At 44.2% G+C, this 18,165-nt stretch overlaps 1 protein-coding gene across 1 annotated transcript in view; it reads left to right on the top strand.

Moving 5' to 3' along the window:
• The window catches only part of zgc:153675 (uncharacterized protein LOC768179 homolog), a 30,453-nt gene that overhangs the window by 9,078 nt on the left and 3,210 nt on the right, over window positions 1–18,165 (top strand). Inside the window, exon 2 of the mRNA XM_060845631.1 lies at window positions 14,556–14,637. Within this exon, the coding sequence (XP_060701614.1) occupies window positions 14,556–14,637 (82 nt within the window). The remainder of the gene's footprint in view (window positions 1–14,555; window positions 14,638–18,165) is intronic.

Raw genomic sequence — 18,165 nt, 5'->3', positions numbered from 1 at the left:
ATCCAGGTTTGCTAATCCAAGTGCAGTAATAAGGCAATGCTGCACTGCCAGAAGTGCTTTTTATTTTGGATGGGCCACTAAAATGGATTGTGTCCTTTCAGTTTAAATGGTTGGGTAGAGATATCAAGGAGCTTAAAATGATGGAGGAATCCAATGGGGTAGATATGGGTGGCACGGCGGCTCAGTGGTTAGCACTGCTGCCTCACAGCATCAGGGACCCGGGTTCAATTCCAGCCTCGGGCGACTGTCTGTGTGGAGTTTGCATATTCTCCTTGTGCCTGCGTGGGTTTCCTCCGGGTGCTCCGGTTTCCTCCCACAGTCCAAAGATGTGCAGGTCAGGTGAATTAGCCACGTTAAATTGCCCATAGTGTTCGGTGCATTAGCCAGAGGGAAATGGGACTGGGTGGGTTAATCTTTGGAGGGTCGGTGTGGACTTGTTGGGCTGAAAGGCCTGTTTCCACACTGTAGGGAATCTAATCTAATATCAAGACACATTTTCCGCTGGGTAAGACTAGTCTAGAACAGGAGGACATGAGTCAGGCTATGTAGGAGTAAGATCAGAAAGCATGTTCCACTTTACGCACACACTGTCCGAAATGGTCTCCCTTAAAGGCTGTAAATTCTGAGGGATAATTACAATTTTCAAGATTTAAGGTCATTGGGTTTTCTGAAGTTCTGTGAAATGGAGAATTATCTGCCGGCCCACTGAAGGGATTTTTGGACATGCATTTAAGCAGAGATAGGAGTTTGGTGGTCAATTTATATCAAATTGTTGTGATACCATTCACCTGATTTGCAGCCAGTTGGCTTCAATGGGGTCTATGTAAGACAGGCTACATATATTATGTTAGCAATAGCAGTAACAGGAGGCCATTCAGCTCCATAAACCTGTACCACGTTTCACTAGATCATATCTGTACTGCCAAATCTGACAACAGCTGGAAGATCACTGAAAATAGCAACAACTTTACATTTATAAAGTACCTTTAGTATAATAAAATGCTCTCATATGACCCCCAAGCCCCATAGGAGATATTAGGCCAAGGGGGTGGGTTTTGGTGAGTGACATAAAGAAGGAAAGGAAGGTGGAGATGTATTGGGTACAATATTCGAGATCTTGGAGCCTGGGCAATTGAAGGTGCAACTGCCAGTGCAACCAAGAGAACTACAGAAAAGGCCAGAATTGGGCTAGCACGGATCTCTTGAGGGTTGTGGGGCAGAAGGAGATTAACGATAGGGAAGGGCCCAGTTTATTGAGAGTTTGAAAACAAGGAGGAGAATTGTAAAAATCAAAGAGTTGCTTGTGAGTGGAGACAGTGATGGAGTTTTGGATGAACTCCAGTTTAGGGGGGAGGTTACTAGAGGGCCAGCGAGGGATAGGAAGAGGTGAGGGCAGGCTGAAGTCATTGAATGAGACTGGAGCTGCTGGAATGTCACTTGACCATTGTGACTCAGTTTCCATTCCAGCCTCTCTCTGGGTCACCTTGCTGTTGCAGTTGTCTGCTTTAAATGACTGGTGTAACCTTCTGAATGTGAGGAGCAGTCCAATGCTTCACATGACAGACATATTTTGAATGGTATGGTGTTGAATCCTGTGGTAAGAAATGAATATTGTCATTTTCCATTTAAGAGCTGCCTTGTTGAACACAATACCAACCAATACATCAAAATGTTGTTAGTATTGACTAATATCCTCCTAACATTGCACCTCCACTCTGAAACTCGACATAACTGACATATTCTGAAGATTTTGCTTGTGTCAGGTTTTCTCCACTGTAATGATGGGGTTGATGTTGTGCAAATGACATGTTTTGTCGAAGCTTTTAGTTTCAAAAGAAAACAGTTAAGGGGTAAACAAACATTTATACTGTGAGAGAGGAAATCGCTGATTTGGCAGAGGTGTTGCCACGGGGAATATGCCCATAAATGCTGGCTGTTAACTGTCAGAAATAAAAACTGAACTTGTCAGAAACGCTCAGCAGGTCTGGCAGCAATTGTGGAGAGAAATCAGAGTTATTGTTTTTGGGTCTGGTGACCCTTCCTCAGAACTGTCAGTCAGCATTAGTGGGTGCAATTCTCCATGACAATGCCTCCACCAATCAGAGTCCACTTGCCAACCAATCTGCATTTTCCTCTTGAGCAGTATAAATATTGTTTTTCCTCTTGAATTGCTGTTCTTGTGAAATGTCATGATGAAGTGAAGAGGGAAAAAGCTTTGGCAATATGTCTTTTATCAGCAGTAAATGTGTTGCTGGTCAAACCAAAGCAGGTCAGGCAGCATCCAAGGAACAGGAAATTCAACGTTTCGGGCCAGAGCCCTTCATCAGGAATGAGGAGAGGGTGCCAGGCAGGCTAAGATAAAAGGTAGGGAGGAGGGACTTGGGGGAGGGGCGATGGAGATGTGATAGGTGGAAGGAGGTCAAGGTGAGGGTGATAGGCTGGAGTGGGGTGGGGGCGGAGAGGTCAGGAAGAAGATTGCAGGTTAGGAGGGCGGTGCTGAGTTCGAGGGATTTGACTGAGACAAGGTGGGGGGAGGGGAAATGAGGAAACTGGAGAATCTGAGTTCATCCCTTGCGGTTGGTGGGCTCCCAGGCGGAAGATGAGGCGCTCTTCCTCCAACCGTCGTGTTGTTATGTTCTGCCGATGGAGGAGTCCAAGGACCTGCATGTCCTTGGTGGAGTGGGAGGGAGAGTTAGTGTTGAGCCACGGGGTGGTTGGGTTGTTTGGTCCGATCTCCAGCATCTGCAGACCTCACTTTTTACTCGAAGATTTTATCAGCAGTATTCAGGTTCTGGGCTGATTTTGCTCCTGTATTGGTCTATGTTCTTTGTTAGCTTCTAACCATGGGGTAATATAAAGTTTATAGTGCCATAAGAGGCCAGTCTGCCCACCTTGGGTGTGCCAGCTGAGAAATGAGTCACCCAACTTCCTAGCATTCAGTCCATATTCATGGATGTTACAGAACATGGAAGTCCATATCCAGACATCTTTTAAATGGGGTGAGGGTTTCTACCTCCGCTACACTTTCTCACAGCGACTTCCAGATCCATACTGCTGTCTGGATGAAAATACTTTCTTCATCTTAAGATTTCAAGAGTAGGGAGCATATTTTTAAGGTGAGAGGTGAAAGATTTAAAAAAGACATGGGAGGCAAAATTCTTTTTTCAGAGGATGGTTCGTGTGTGGAATGAACTTCTAGATGAAGTGGTGGATGTGGGTGTAGTTACAGCGTTTAAAAGATATTTAGATAAGTACATGAATCAGAAATATTAGGAGGGATATGCAAAGTGCAGGCAGGTGGGTCTAGTTTTGTTTGGGATTATGGTTAGCATGAACTGTTAGATTGAAGGGCCAGTTTCCGTGCTGTGTGATTCTATTCTTTCCAACAATTACTTCAAATCTATAACTCCCGTGTCATTGATCTCTCTGGTGAGAGAAATAATTGCTTCCCATCTATTCTTTCCAGACATGTCACCACCTTGGACACCTCAATATAATCTCTCTTTAATCTCCTGTATTCCATGATGTGGAGATGCTGCTGTTGGACTGGGGTGGACAAAGTTTAAAAATCACACAACACCAGGTTAAAGTCCAACAGGTTTATTTGGAAGTACAAGCTTTCATTGCTCCTTCATCAGTTCGGTAGCTATTCCAAACAGTACAACCCCAATTTGTCTGACCTTCCCTCATCTGCATTTTTTCAGTCTTGGCCAAATCCTCATAATCTTTTACTTTGTGTGTGCATCATTACAGTAACTAGAAACAGTCTATAGAGTAGTGTTGATCAGCTCTTAATTTATGTCTACACTTGAAAGGAAAACAAGATATTTTCAACTTTTTAATCCCCTAAATACATTTAATTCTGATTTTTTTTCATAATCTAGTGTTGCACTTGGAACATAGGAGCAATTTTGTGATTGAGGGTTGTCCCAGAGAGATTTTGAGTTGCTTTGCCAGAAGGGTGTCATACTCATTTCTGGATGAAATTAGAATCTGATGTTATTATGACGAAGGCTGTCTTGGGTCTTACTGTGTGTTTAGCTAACTGCTGCACTTTGTCTCCTCATTAATGTTAATGCTAGTATTCTGGCATATTCACCCATGAGATTTCTGTTAATATTACTGCATTCAATTGCCTGTGAATCTAATTAGAATTTGTGACTGAGCCAACATCCACTCATCCCCTCCCTAATTTTCCCACAAATTCTGTTCCCTTGACAGCAGTTCCAACCCACTCATTTGTTACTGTCCCAGACTGAACTTAACTGTCTGCAGTCATGGCGTAGTCTTTTGTAGATGCAGGCTTGGACAGGAGAGATGGGTGGAATTCCTGGAGCTAGCTGTTTACAGGATAATGAAACAATGATCATCAGGAACTTCCAAAATAAATTGAATGGGCAGTAGGCTGCTGAGAGAACTGAACTATCAGAACTTTGTGGAATTGATTCAGTAAATGGGACTGATAGGATTGTTCTGAGGAGAGCCTGCATTGATCTGATAGGCTAAATGGCCTCCTTTTGAATTGCACTGACTTTGTGACTTTGTGACTCCAGGCTAGCTGAACCTGAGCTGAGTCTCTGACCTATGTGGCCCCTCCATCACCAAGGCCAGTAAGTTGGTAAGCTCACCTGTGTCTGGCCTATCCTCAGCTCTTGTGTTGTTGAAGCCCTCTCTCGTATCTCATTACCTCCATATTCACCCAGTCCAACGGTCTCATTCCTGATTGTTGTCTCGCCCTCCAAACTTCCGGTTCTCTAAAATTCTAGTGAACTATCGTAACTTGCACCAAATTTAGCTAACTTACTACTCCTGTGCTTGACAATGTGCATTGGATTCTGGTCCATAGCTGTCAGGATTCTAAAGTTCTCGAATATGTGTTTGTGTTCAAATTCCTTCATTTCCTCACATCTCTCTACCTCAATCAACTGGAAGACTACAACCATTGGAAACCATTGACTTCCTGCAGGTCTGGTCTCTTGTACCCTAACTATCTTTGTGTCACCATTGGTGGCCATGCCACTTGCCTTAGGCCTTATCTCTGCCTCTATCACACTGTCTCTATCTCCTACTTGAAGACCCTTCTTAAAACTTGCCAAGATTTTAGTTACTTGTGCTATAAAACAACTTTTTGACACAGTATCGATCCTTTTTTTGACTACACCCCCACATTAAAGGCAAACAATTGTGTGTTTCTTCATTGGGGCTACTAATTATCCTTTGTTTAAAAATTCATTCATAAGATGTGGGTCAGCCAGGATTTACCATCTATTTCTTCTGAAGGTGATGGTGAGTTGCTTGCTTGAACCACCATAGACCAGTGGGATGAATACACCCACAGTGCTGTTAGGCAGAGAGTTCTTTGATTTGACACAGCAATAGTAAAGGAGCAGCAAGCCAGGATCACCTATAAGACTCAGAAGAGAACTTGCAGGTGGTGGTATATATCTTTGTGTATATAGCTAAAAATTCATGAACGTAAGTGTTACATGAAAGTGTGTTCAATTCAACCGCTTAGCATTTTTTATCATTTGAGAAAAAACGTATGACAGTTTGATGGGGAACTGAAATCCCAGTGAGATTTCTGGCAGTTTAAGGATGTTGTGCATGAATGGTGCTTTCTCACAGTTGAAGGGCCGCAGGGAGTATGTGTTAATTGAGACAGCGCACATTGGAATACTGCTCATATTTTTAGAAGGATGATTATTCTGCTGATCTGCATTAAAGGCAGTCACTTTGAATTATCTCTGATTTTTAGGCTGGATTGCAACACGGCGTGCTGTATTTTGTTATCACTTGAGTACTAGGCAAGGTTCACTGGTTCCCTGTTGTGCAGTTTGATGGTCACAGATAAAAGGTGGCCTTTGAGTTCAGTGAATAGTGTGACTGCTGATTAAGTGGTAACTGGCACCGTTTCCTATCCCTGTATCAGAGAGCTATCCCCAGCACCCAGAGCTACATTTTGTGCTGGAACACCTGGAGAAGTACACGCCTCTGCCACCATTTGACGCAGCTCGTGTTTCAGGCTTTATCAGGAAAGGTATTTGATGCACAGACCCTTTACAAGAGTGTTGAAAGCAAAGAGGGATGGGTGAATCAGAAACAAAATACCTGCAGGGTCCATATCTCTCAGGTTATACTATTCAAATTAAAATATACTCCAGATACCTCCCAGGTGCACCATAGGTAAAAACCAACATTGATCAAAGGGAGATATTTGGGGGGATAACTAAGTGTTTGGTCAAAGGGGGGGGGGGGAATTTTTTTTTAATGGTGGAGAGCATAGAGTTCCTTGCCCAAGTTTGTCAGAAATTCTTTTTAACATTCTATCATGGACATTGAGCATTGCTGACTGGAGCAGTGTTTGTTGTCCTTCTGTCATTGCCCTGAGAAGGTGGTGGTGAGCTGCCATCTTGAATTGCTGCAGTAAGAGGGATCTAGGTGTACCCCAAATGCTGTTGGATAGAGAGAGTCCCAGGATTTTGACCAGTGACACTGAAGGAACAGTGATATCTAATTCCAAGTCAGGATGGGGTGAGAGTTGAAGTGGAACTTTCAGCTGATGGCGTTCCCATGTATCATCTACCCAAGTCCTATTAAGAGGTAGAGGTTGTGGGTTTGGATGGTATGTTGCAATTTGTTGATGTACACAACACTGCCACTGCGCCAACAATAATGGGAGGTAAATATTTAAGATTTATCCTGCATGAATTTGGGCAGCACAGTGGTTAGCACTGCTGCTTCACAGCGCCAGAGACCCAGGTTCAATCCCCACTTTGGACGACTGTCTGTGGAGTTTGCACACTCTCCCCGTGTCTGCGTGGGTTTCCTCCGGGTGCTCCGGTTTCCTCCCACAGTCCAAAAGATGTGCAGGTTAGGTGGATTGGCCATGCTAAATTGCCCGTAGTGTTAGGTGTAGGGAAATGGTCTGGGTGGGTTGCTCTTTGGAGGGTCGGTGTGGACTTGTTGGGCCGAAGGGCCTGTTTCCACACCATAAGTAATCTAATCTAGATCTAAAGTAATAATCAAGTGGACTATTTTGTCCTGGATGGTCTCAAGCTACTTGTGCTGTTAGAGCTGCATTCATCCAAGCAAGTGAGGAGCATTCTATCACACCCCTTTTGTGCGTTGTTGCATGTGGATGGTCTTTGGGGGGTCAGAAGATGAGTTACTCAATGCAGAATTTCTAACCTCTGATGTTTTTATAACTACAATATAGAATGGCAGGTCCAGTTCAGTTTCTGACTAATGAGAGGTGCAAGGCCATTGATGGTGAGATTCCACAATAGTCATGTTATTAAACAACGAGAGGGGGTGGTTAGATTCTCTCTTTTTCTAGACAGTCATTGCCAGGCGGCTCAAAAGTTACTTGCCATGTTTCAGGCCAAGCCTGGATTCTGTCAGTATCTGATACCCTGTAGTGGACATATCTGCTTCAGATTCTGAAGAGTTGTGAATGGTGTTGAATGTTCCACAATTATTAGTAAACAGTCCCAATTCTAATGTTATTTATGATGGTGGAGAGGTCTTTGATGAAGTAGCTGCGGATAGCTGAATACTGCTCTGAGGAACAACTCAAGTGATGTCCTGAAACTGAGATAATTAACTTCCAACAGTTGTAACTCTGTTCCTTTGTGTGAGGGATAACTCTGACCAGTGGGCAGTTGCTCCTCTGCTTCCATTGACTTCACTTTTGCTCAGGCACTTTGATGCAATGCTCAATCAACTAAGGCCTTGATGTCAAAGCCAGTCAGTCACTTCATCACTGGGGCTTGGCACTTTTGTCCAAGTTTGGAGTCAGGCTGTAATGAGAACAGGAGCTGTGCGGCCCAGATGGAACACCAGTTGGGTGTCAGTGAGCAGCACTGCTGATAACCCCTTCCATCACTTTGATCAAGAGTAGACCTATAGTCTTATTTTAGGGAAGGTCTTATTTTATTTCGTGCTGGTTAAGCACAAATAATAAAAACATTTTGAACTCACACTTGGGCACACACTAATGAGTGGGAAGATGGACAAAGTGAAACATTAAAATCCAGTCGAGATGAACGTGACGTGGTCTTGTAGCATGGTGATCCAGCTGTGCTCAGTGGTCTGCATTGTTTCAGTGTGGAGGTGATTTAAAATTTGTAGGCGGACAATTTATCTGTTCTTCTGGAGGCAGACTCTGGTATGTTGACGTGTTTAAAATTGCGAAATGCAGCACGTGGATTGCCAATTGGCAGAGCTCATAAGATGTCTGGGGGTTGAGGGGGGGGGTGGGGGAAAGAGACCAACGCAGGGATCTTGTCACTTTAGTATCTCTTCTGCTTCTGTCCCTGTTGGAGAACATAGTTTAATCAAACAACAACAGTTAGCTGTCTTTCTCTACCCTCTCTCTGTAACTGACCAGTGAGCTGGATATTGTCATGGTTAGTGTGTTCCAGCGAGGTGGTTTTGATTTAATTAAGTTATGGCTGAGTGGATTTCTTTCTCAGCCACTGTACTTTATCTGATGTGAAATTGTCTGAAACATAGTCCCTCACCAGGTGATTGTTTGCAAGTTCTCTGAATGGGTTTGGAGATAATGCACTCAAACTCCTTTTGGGTTATTGCCTGTATTCAGGGTCTCTAGACAGGTTGGATAATATATCTGGAATTTATCCTGTTTAAATATTCAGCCAATTGTGGTTTCAGGTCACTGGAATTTTCTGTCCTTCCTTTTAAATCCACCAAGTGGATTCCAGCCAGTAAACTAATATTGTTGTAAAACATGACTTTGATTCATCCTGACATTATCCTGACTTGGAAATAGATCGCTGTTCTTTCCCTGTCACTGGGTCAAAATCCTGGCGCTCCCTCCCTGTTGGTCTGGGCAATTGGGCACTTCATTGAGCAGTATGTCCTTGAGTTTCTGGAAGGTACCAATTTGCGATTTGTGTCGGTAAACTAATTTACAGGTGACCCAGGAGTTGTAAATTAATCTGTCGTCTTGAGAAATCTCAAGAATGTTCATGATTTGAATAAATATTGTAAGTCAATAAATCAATCTCATACTGAGGAACTGTCACAGTCAACACCTATCTCTGAAACCACGCTAGATTCTATCTTCTTTGAAACAAATGTGTTAGCGAGGGCTTGTTTCATAGTTAAAATGGACTTCCAACTGTACAAATATTCATGAACTATGGTATCCCTGAATGCCTCTTTCTTAATTATATAAATTATTCTGACTTCTTTCAAAAGTATGTGAAACATATACCCCAGGCATCTCTACAATGTCTTCTATCCTGAGATCTCTCTCTCTCTCTCTCTCTCTCTCTCTCACACTCTCTCTCTCTCTCACACTCTCTCTCTCTCACACTCTCTCTCTCACTCTCTCTCACACTCTCTCTCTCACTCTCTCTCACACTCTCTCTCTCACACTCTCTCTCTCTCTCTCTCTCACTCACTCTCTCACACTCTCTCTCTCACACACACACACACACACACACACACACACACACACACACCCACCCCTGTGGTGTGGAACCATGCACTGACACCAGTGTTGTTGTTCACGTTGGGTCTTAACAGCATCACTGGTCAGTTAGTTCTTGCCTGCTTCAACTGTCTTCTGTTGGGCCACAGGCCACTCCTAAACTATTCTATCCTTGAGGGGTTGATGCAAGGGCTGAATGCATGACCTAAGATCATTAACTTAGAATAATTCTAGAGACATGGGTTCCAATCCCCATGGCAGATGATACAGTTTGAATTCAATAAATAAAAATCTGGAATTAAAAGTTAGCCTAATGATTGGAATAATACACAACAATCCTGATGAGCATCTTTGTTCTCTGGTCTCTTTGCTTTCAAAATACCCTCCTCTTCCCCTTCATTGGGCAGATACTGTCATTAGTGACCCAGGTACATTACACATGACACTGTGTACAACATTTTGTGCTTTGTTGCTTTGACACCATCCTCTTGAAGTCCGTGTTGGACTTTGTTCCATCATGCTATGTGTTCATTCTCCATCTTCCTATTAATTACTATTAAACCAGCAATTCTCTTCATCCCACTTCGTAACTGACCTGAGACTCTCTGGAACACTGCAGGAGCAGTAGACACATCAAAGTCTCCTTATGAATGAAAAGTAACTTTTGATAGTTAATTATAATTGTATACATTTGACAGATCTATCTTATTGACTGCCTCCCCACTTGTTGAGTGAGGAAACCAGCAGGCAATTATCGTTCTTGGTCTCATTATTTACTGTTTGTTTGTAATCTCCATAAATCTAAATGGAGCTGCCTGCTTTGTGAATGACCACAATGGGTGTAGTTTATTCACTGCTCTCCAATTTCCTAAAATTCCCTGTTCTTTCTACTCTCTCCACCTGATTCTTTCCTTTATTAAACATATTTGACTAATCTCTCCAATTGTTTCTTTTATTTAATCTATTTTTATAATCAGTCTGTTCAGAGATGTTATTCCCTACCATTGAAGCAGATGGGTCTTGAACCTGGACATCCCAGTCTGGGGTAGGGATCCTTACTCCTGTTGTTTCTTTACTGCTCCCAGTTCTCACTAAGGCAGAAGCCTTGCCTTGCAAAATATTAATGTTTCATTTGTCCTTTTTTTTATTATATTCTTTCATTGGATGTAGATGTCACTGGCAAGAACAGCATTTGTTGCCTATCCCTAATTGCCCTGAGGGGTTCATGTAGGACTGTTTTAGAGGACAGTTAGGAGGGGACTACGTCACCGTGCATCTGGAGTCTCATGTAGGCCAGACTGGACAAGGATGGTAGATCTCACTTCTGAAAGGACATTAGTGAACCCTTTGGTTTTTCTGACCATCAACACTGGTTACGCCATCATCTTTAGGCAAGCTTTTAATTCCAGATTTTTATTCATTGAATTCAAACTGTATCATCTGCCATGGTGGTTTGGAAGCAGTGTCGCTAGAATATTAGAGTCTGGGGTTCTGGATTATTAGTCCAGTGACATTTACTGTTATGGTCGAGTAAGTTCTGAAAGGGTGCCTGAGAGCTAATGAAACAAGGAAACTGATGGAAAAATTAATTGGGTGATAAATTGGGTATAAAGATGGTGAGCCAGTAATCAGTGGGCTGAGTGTTTTATGGAATGTGGTTAACTGAAATAAAACTCTCTTTAAAACAAGTATGGACTTGCGCTCTGTTCAAAAACTGTTATCTTCTAGTGTCTAATATTGACCACTATACCATTCCCTCTCCAACTGTCTTTAGACTCCAGTCTGATGAGGGCAAATTTCATTTCATTTTGGTACTCCTTCCTCACAGACTGCTTTGTATTCCCATAGTGCTTTCTCTACTGGATGCAGTCACCTACCCCAACTGTAAATATCTTGGCCCAGTTTAACCATATCTTGGAAAGAGAGATGCTTCCAATCTGAGAGACTTTGTTGCCTCCAAATATGACCGCTATTGAGTAGGAGGACATCATCATATCCTGCTGTGACACTAATATTGGAATAACCAGTCTCGCAGCAGCTTTGTGTACACAGCAGCTTTGAGTAAGGGAATGTGACCTGGGTTTCATCTGCTTGCTTTTGATGATACCAGATACAGCTGCAGCTAAATCATTGACAAAACAAGGTTGTAAATAGAGTCATAGAGATGTATAGCATGGAAACAGACTCTTGGTCAAACCTGTCCATGCCGACCAGACATCCCAACCCAATCTAGTCCCACCTGCCAGCACCCGGCCCATATCCCTCCAAACCCTTCCTATTCATACACCCATCCAAATGCCTCTTAAATGTTGCAATTGTACCAGGCTCCACCACATCCTTTGGCAGCTCATTCCATACACGTACCACTCTCTGTGTGAAAACGTTGCCCCTTAGGTCTCTTTTATATCTTTCCCCTCTCACCCTAAACCTATGCCTCTAGTTCTGGACTCCCCGAACCCAAGGAAAGGACTTTGCCTATTTACCCTATCCATCCCCCTCATAATTTTTTAAACTTCTATAAGGTCACCCCTCAGCCTCTGATGCTCCAGAGAAAACAGCCCCAGACTGTTCAGCCTCTCCCTGTAGCTCAAACCCTCCAACCCTGGCAACATCTTCGTAAATCTTTTCTGAACCCTTTCAAGTTTCACAACATCTTTGCGATAGGAAGGAGACCAGAATTGCACACATTGTTCCAACAGTGGCCTAACCAATGTCCTGTACAGCCGTAACATGACCTCCCAACTCCTGTACTCAATACTCTGACCAATAAAGGAAAGCATACCAAACGCCGCATTCACTATCCTATCTACCTTCAAATCCACTTTCAAGGAGCTATGAACCTGCACTCCAAGGTCTCTTTGTTCAGCAACACTCCCTAGGACCTTACCATTAAGTGTATAAGTCCTGCTAAGATTTGCTTTCCCAAAATTCAGCACCTCGCATTTATCTGAATTAAACTCCATCTGCCACTTCTCAGCCCATTGGCCCATCTGGTCCAGATCCTGTTGTAATCTGAGGTAACCATCTTCACTGTCCACTACACCTCCAATTTTGGTGTAATCTGCAAACTTACTAACTGTACCTCTTATGCTCACATCCAAATCATTTATGTAAATGACAAAAAGTAGAGGGCCCAGCACCGATTCTTATGGCACTCCACTGGTCACAGGCCTCCAGTCTGAAAAACAACCCTCCACCACCACCCTCTGTCTTCTACCTTTGAACCAAATGTCTCTGGTTCCCATTTCTATTTCCATTGGGGGCTGATGTTCTCGCTTCAGCCTATTCCTCTCATCTTCCATGCGCTAATTGTCTTGTTCTCTGACTGAGGATTACTCTGGATCTCCCTACTCAATACCATCAACTTCTGTTTCCATTTCTGTCTCATGAGTATTCAAGGGCTTGCACAGTCCTGAGCCATCTTCCTGGAGTTTTACAATGACCTAGAGCTTTACTCTTTCTGCTCCTCCTGTCTGCTGTTAGGATATAATTTGGGACAGTATGGTGGCTCAGTTGTTAGCACCAGGGACCTGACTTTGATTCTAGCTTCAAGCGACTGTATGTTTTGTACATTCTACCAGTGTCTGCATCGGTTTCCTCTCAGTGCCGTGGTTCCCTCCCAGAGACCAAACATGTGCATGTTAGCTGGATTAGCCATGGGATATAAACAAAGAAAATTTACAGCCCAGGAACAGGCTCTTCGGCCCTCCAAGCCTAAGCCGATCCAAATCCACTATCTAAACCTGTCGCCTAATTCCTAAGCATCTGTATCCCTCTGCTCCCCACCTACTCAGGCATCTGTCCAGATGCATCTTAAATGAATCTACAGTGCCTGCCTCTACTACCTCTGCTGGCAACGTGTTCCAAACGCCTACCACCCTCTGTGTGAAGTACTTGCTGCGTGTATCCCCCTTAAACTTTTCACCTCTCACCTTGAGAGCATGACCTCTCGTTATCAAATCCTTCACCCTGGGAAAAAGCTTATCTCTATCCACCCTGTCTATATCCTTCACGATTTTGTAAACCTCAATCAGGTCCCCTCCCCTCAATCTCCTTTTATCTAATGAAAATAAACCTAACCTACTCAGCCTCTCTTCATTGCTAGCACCTTCCACACCAGGCAGTATCCTCGTAAACCTTCTCTGCACCCTCTCCAAAGCGTCCACATCCTTTTGGTAATGTGGCGACCAGAACTGTACACAGTATTCTAAATGTGGGCGAACCAATGTCTTGTACAATTTTAACATGACCTGCCAGCTCTTATACTCAATACTCTGTCCGATGAAGACAAGCATACCTCCTTGACCACTCTATCCACCTGTGCAGCAACCTTCAGGGCACAATGGACCTGAACTCCCAGATCTCTCTGCTCATCAACATTTCCCAAGGCTGTTCCATTTATTGTATAATTCGCTCTAGAATAAGGCATACAGGAATAAGGTAAGGGTGTGGGTGTGATGTTTTTGGAGGTTTGGTATGGACTTGATAGGTTGAATAGCCTGCTTCCATGCTGTAGGGATTCTATGATTCTAATTAACTTTCCCACAGACACACTGCCTGGAAATAGGGAATTTTGATAACTGATGACCTCCCTGGCATTGGTTGTGTCATTATTTCTGGCTGTGAGACCGGATCTTGTTGAAATCCAGTGGATCTCTCCACCCCATCAGCTCAGGGAAAGAGATTCCTTATCTCCTCCTCCCTTATCCCTCATCTGCAATGATCTCTTTCTGCCATTTCCATGGCTATAGTCTCAGATAAAGTGGAGAAAAGAATTCCATCCCAGCTTTTGTCTTTCTGTTGTATGTTGTTCTGAGTAAGCCTAAGAAACACATGCTGTCCTGCAGGCAAGCATTTTTGAACTAACTTTATTTACACCTCAGCACAAAGGGCAATACAAAAAAAATCTCAGACCTTGCAATATAACGTAATTTGGACTGTGCAGATTTTGTGAGAGACGGGAAAGGAAATCCGACTGACCTTGGGAGATTGACGGCCTGAGTTACCTTGCCAACAATTCTACCCAAAGAAACACTGTATCCTGCTGTTGCAGTGGAGTTTGTTGTGAAGTTTACCTCTTCCTGTCTTTGTCTTTTAGGTTGTGAATGGTCCAGAAATGAACCGATCACCATCCCAAAGCAAGAAGGAGCATGACATTTTTGAGAATGAACAAACTGAAGGTAAGGAAGTCAATCTGTCAACTGAGGAGAAGTAGAAATCAAGGAATCAATACTTAATATCATTGCCATATTTAGATGAGCTTGTGGTATTTGGCGTTCCTCAGTAATGACACTGGTTATCAGGAACTCCGTTCCCCTCCTTTAACTGGTCCCAGCCCATGTAACACAGAACTTATCCCAGCCACTGCAATCAACTGAGGTAGGGACTCATGGCATAGTACATGCAGATTCACAGGGACAACATTGAGCCACCTGTGAAAGTCTTGAAAATAGTTATTACGAATTGGCCATTTATTCTGTAGTTGGATCGTGGCTGGTTTTATTCTGCAGTTCCTCACTCCCATTTCTGAAGATTCCTCACTCAATGTAGTAGTGCTCTGTTGAGCTCCTGTAAAGTGCAATTTTTAAAATAAACCGTGTTAAGCGAATCAGATTTTCCCAGATATAAAAGCTGGAGTTATGCTCCAAAGGCCCTGGTTTGCCTTGGGTAAGGGAGGGAGTGGGTAGATTCAAACAGTATACCCAATTATTGCCAAAATTCTTTTATTCATGCAATACATTCAAAAATAGAAAAGAAACATGATGTCTCTTCTCACTTGCCCCCTGTGGACTGTCCTTGCCCTTCTCTTCCTCCCTGTGCTAAATTCATTCCGTCTTTCCAGCCTTCCTCATTGCTGACTGTCTCCAGTTACTCCCTGTCTCTCCCTAACCCTTGGGCAATGAGCAGTGGGAATAGGTTGTATCAGAGCAAGAGCAGCCTTGAGTAGTGGAGTGAGTCATGACTGGAGACAATGGCATGACAGATACACTTTGAAATGGCTCTTACCAGAACTAACACTACACTTGGCGTGGGACACAATTAAAGTGAAACTATCAATTCTAAATGCACATACTTACTTGTGACTGATCATTGTTGAATTGAAATAACTCCTAATGGGGTTACTGTACCACAACTCCAGCCAACCTCTCGATAAATCTCAGTTTAACAATCTCTGCTATGAAACTGGTGTCAATAAAGTATGGTACTGGAAAAAACACAGAAGGTCAGGCAGCATTTAAGGAGCAAGAGAGTCAATGTTTTGGGCATAATCCTTCATCAGGACTTCCTCTGCTACATCGATGACTGTATTGGCACTGCCTCGTGCTCCCAGAAGGAGTTTGATCGGTTCATTCATCACATCAACACCTTTCAGGCTGACCTCAAAATCACCTGGACTATCTCTGACACCTCAGTCCCCTTCCTGGATCTCTCCATCTCCGGCGACCAAACTAACACGGGCATCTACTTCAAACCCACTGACTCCCACAGCTACCTGGACTACACCTCCTCCCAGCCCCCCTCCTGTAAAAATATGATCCCTTACTCCCATTTCCTCCGCCTCTGCCTCTGCTGTATTTGCTCTCAGGAGGACAAATTCCACTTCAGGATATCCCAGATGTCCTCCTACTTCTTGGACCATTCTTTCCACTCCACTGTTATCAACAATGTCCTCCATCATATCTCCTCCATTTCCTGCACCTCTGCCCTCGAACCTCAACTGCACCCTCGTCCTCCCATTCCACCGATCGTCATCTGCCATTTTCACCAATTACAGTCAGACTCCAACACCAAAAATATATTTAAGTTCCCACCACTGTCTGCATTCCATAGGGAACATTCCCTCCACAACACCCTCATTAGGTCCATACTGCCCACCCAGCCACCCTCCACTCCTGGCACCTTCCCCTGCCACCATAAGAGGAACCAAACTTGTGCCCACACCTCCCCCTTCACCTCCGTCCAAGGCTCCAGAGAATCATTCCAAATCTGGCAGAGATTTACTTGCATATCCTCAAACCTCATCTGTTGGATCCGGTGCTCTCTGTGGTCTCCTCTATGTCGGACAGACTGAGTGCAAACTTGCGGAACAATTCGGGGAACATCTCTGGTCCATACACATCAACCAACTCTACCTTCCTGTAGCCAGCCAGTTCAAGTCCCCCTCCCAGTCCTTGTCCCAATATGTCTATTCGTGGCTTCCTCCACCACCTAAACAAGGCCATCTACAAACTAGAGGAGGAACGTCTCATCTTCTGCCTCAGGACCCTACAACCACACGGCCTCAACATTGAATTCACCAGTTTCCAACTGTCCCTGCCTTCCACTCCATCCCAGATCCAACCCTCCAACTTGGCATTACCCTCTTGACCTGACCTACCTGTCCAACCTGTCCATCTTCCTTCCCACTTAGCCACTCCATCTTTTCCACTGACCTATCACAAGCATCTCCTATCTTCGCCCACCTATCTCCACCCCAACTACTTTTCCCCCCGTGCCAACCCCTTCCCCTATTTATTTCTCAGCCCAGTCTTGATGAAGAGTTAAGCTCTATATGTCGACTCTCCTGCTCCTCAGATGCTGCCTGACCTGCAGTGCGTTTTCCAACGCCGCACTTTATCGACTCTGATTTCTTTCTAACTGCTAGGAAGTTTCCAGTTTAGCCCCAGAAGAGTTTGATTGCCACAATCTTGTGTTTCCTGACCTCCCATGAATGTTGTGGCTCTCACTGTCCTCTTGTTCTGCCGTCCTTCACAGGGAGTGGTGTTTTTGTTGATCTCTGTCTCCAAGTGACCAAATACAATCTCCTTCTGGCTGACTGTTTGAGACCTTGGTGATCTATGGCACGGTGCTGCCAGCTGTCAGCGGCACACCCTATTGAATGGAATTTGCTGGGTGTCCGGGCAAACTCTTAATCTCGTGCACCATCAGATCCAGGTTGTAGCAGAAAGTCTGCACAATGCTGGAGCTGTGCTTCATATAGGCAAGGGGCTGACTGGTGTTCTTGTGACTGTGTGTCAGCAATGGGCCTGCTTAGATGGGGGAGGGTAGAGGCCAAATGGGCGATTTGAAACATGCTGCTTTATGGGAAAATAGAAGGTGGATCAATCCCTGATTCCTGAGGGAGCTAACGAATGCCTCTGCGGTTTTATGAGGTCCAGCCTCAGCCTTGGCCGTGGGGAGCAATTCTCACCTCTCGCCCACTGGATGTGTTTAATTCCTGCTAAAATACACAGGTCAGGCTGACCCCAGCACTGAGTGAGCATGACATCTGTCAGAGATGGTGTTCAACCCAGGCCCAGTCCACCACTTCCACCCGATGCAGAATATCCCAAGGTGTAGAGGAGGAGGGGATTACTTGCTGCTGACTCAAAAAGCATGCTCCGGCTATTCTGGTCATTGCTGTTCACAGCATCTGGCTGCAAACAAATTGTAATGTCTGCCATTGAAAAGATTTTGATTGACTGGAAAGTATATTTGGATAACTTGAGCCTGTGAAAAGCAGGGGAGAGCTGAAAATGTGTTGCTGGAAAAGCGCAGCAGGTCAGGCAGCATCCAAGGAACAGGAGATTTGATGTTTTGGGCATAAGCACTTCTTCAGGAATCTGGGAGATTTGAGTTGCTTGTTTTCCTTCGCTTCGCTTCAGGACCTCTGGATCAGGGAATGATTCAAGGGGGCTGTTGAGTAGAGGTTGGTCTGGGTGAGAGCT

This window comes from Hemiscyllium ocellatum, chromosome 26 (assembly GCF_020745735.1).
Source record: "Hemiscyllium ocellatum isolate sHemOce1 chromosome 26, sHemOce1.pat.X.cur, whole genome shotgun sequence".
Classification (NCBI taxonomy): Eukaryota; Metazoa; Chordata; class Chondrichthyes; order Orectolobiformes; family Hemiscylliidae; genus Hemiscyllium; species Hemiscyllium ocellatum.
Note: the sequence above shows the minus strand (reverse complement) of the source record. Positions and strands in the feature narration are given on the sequence as shown.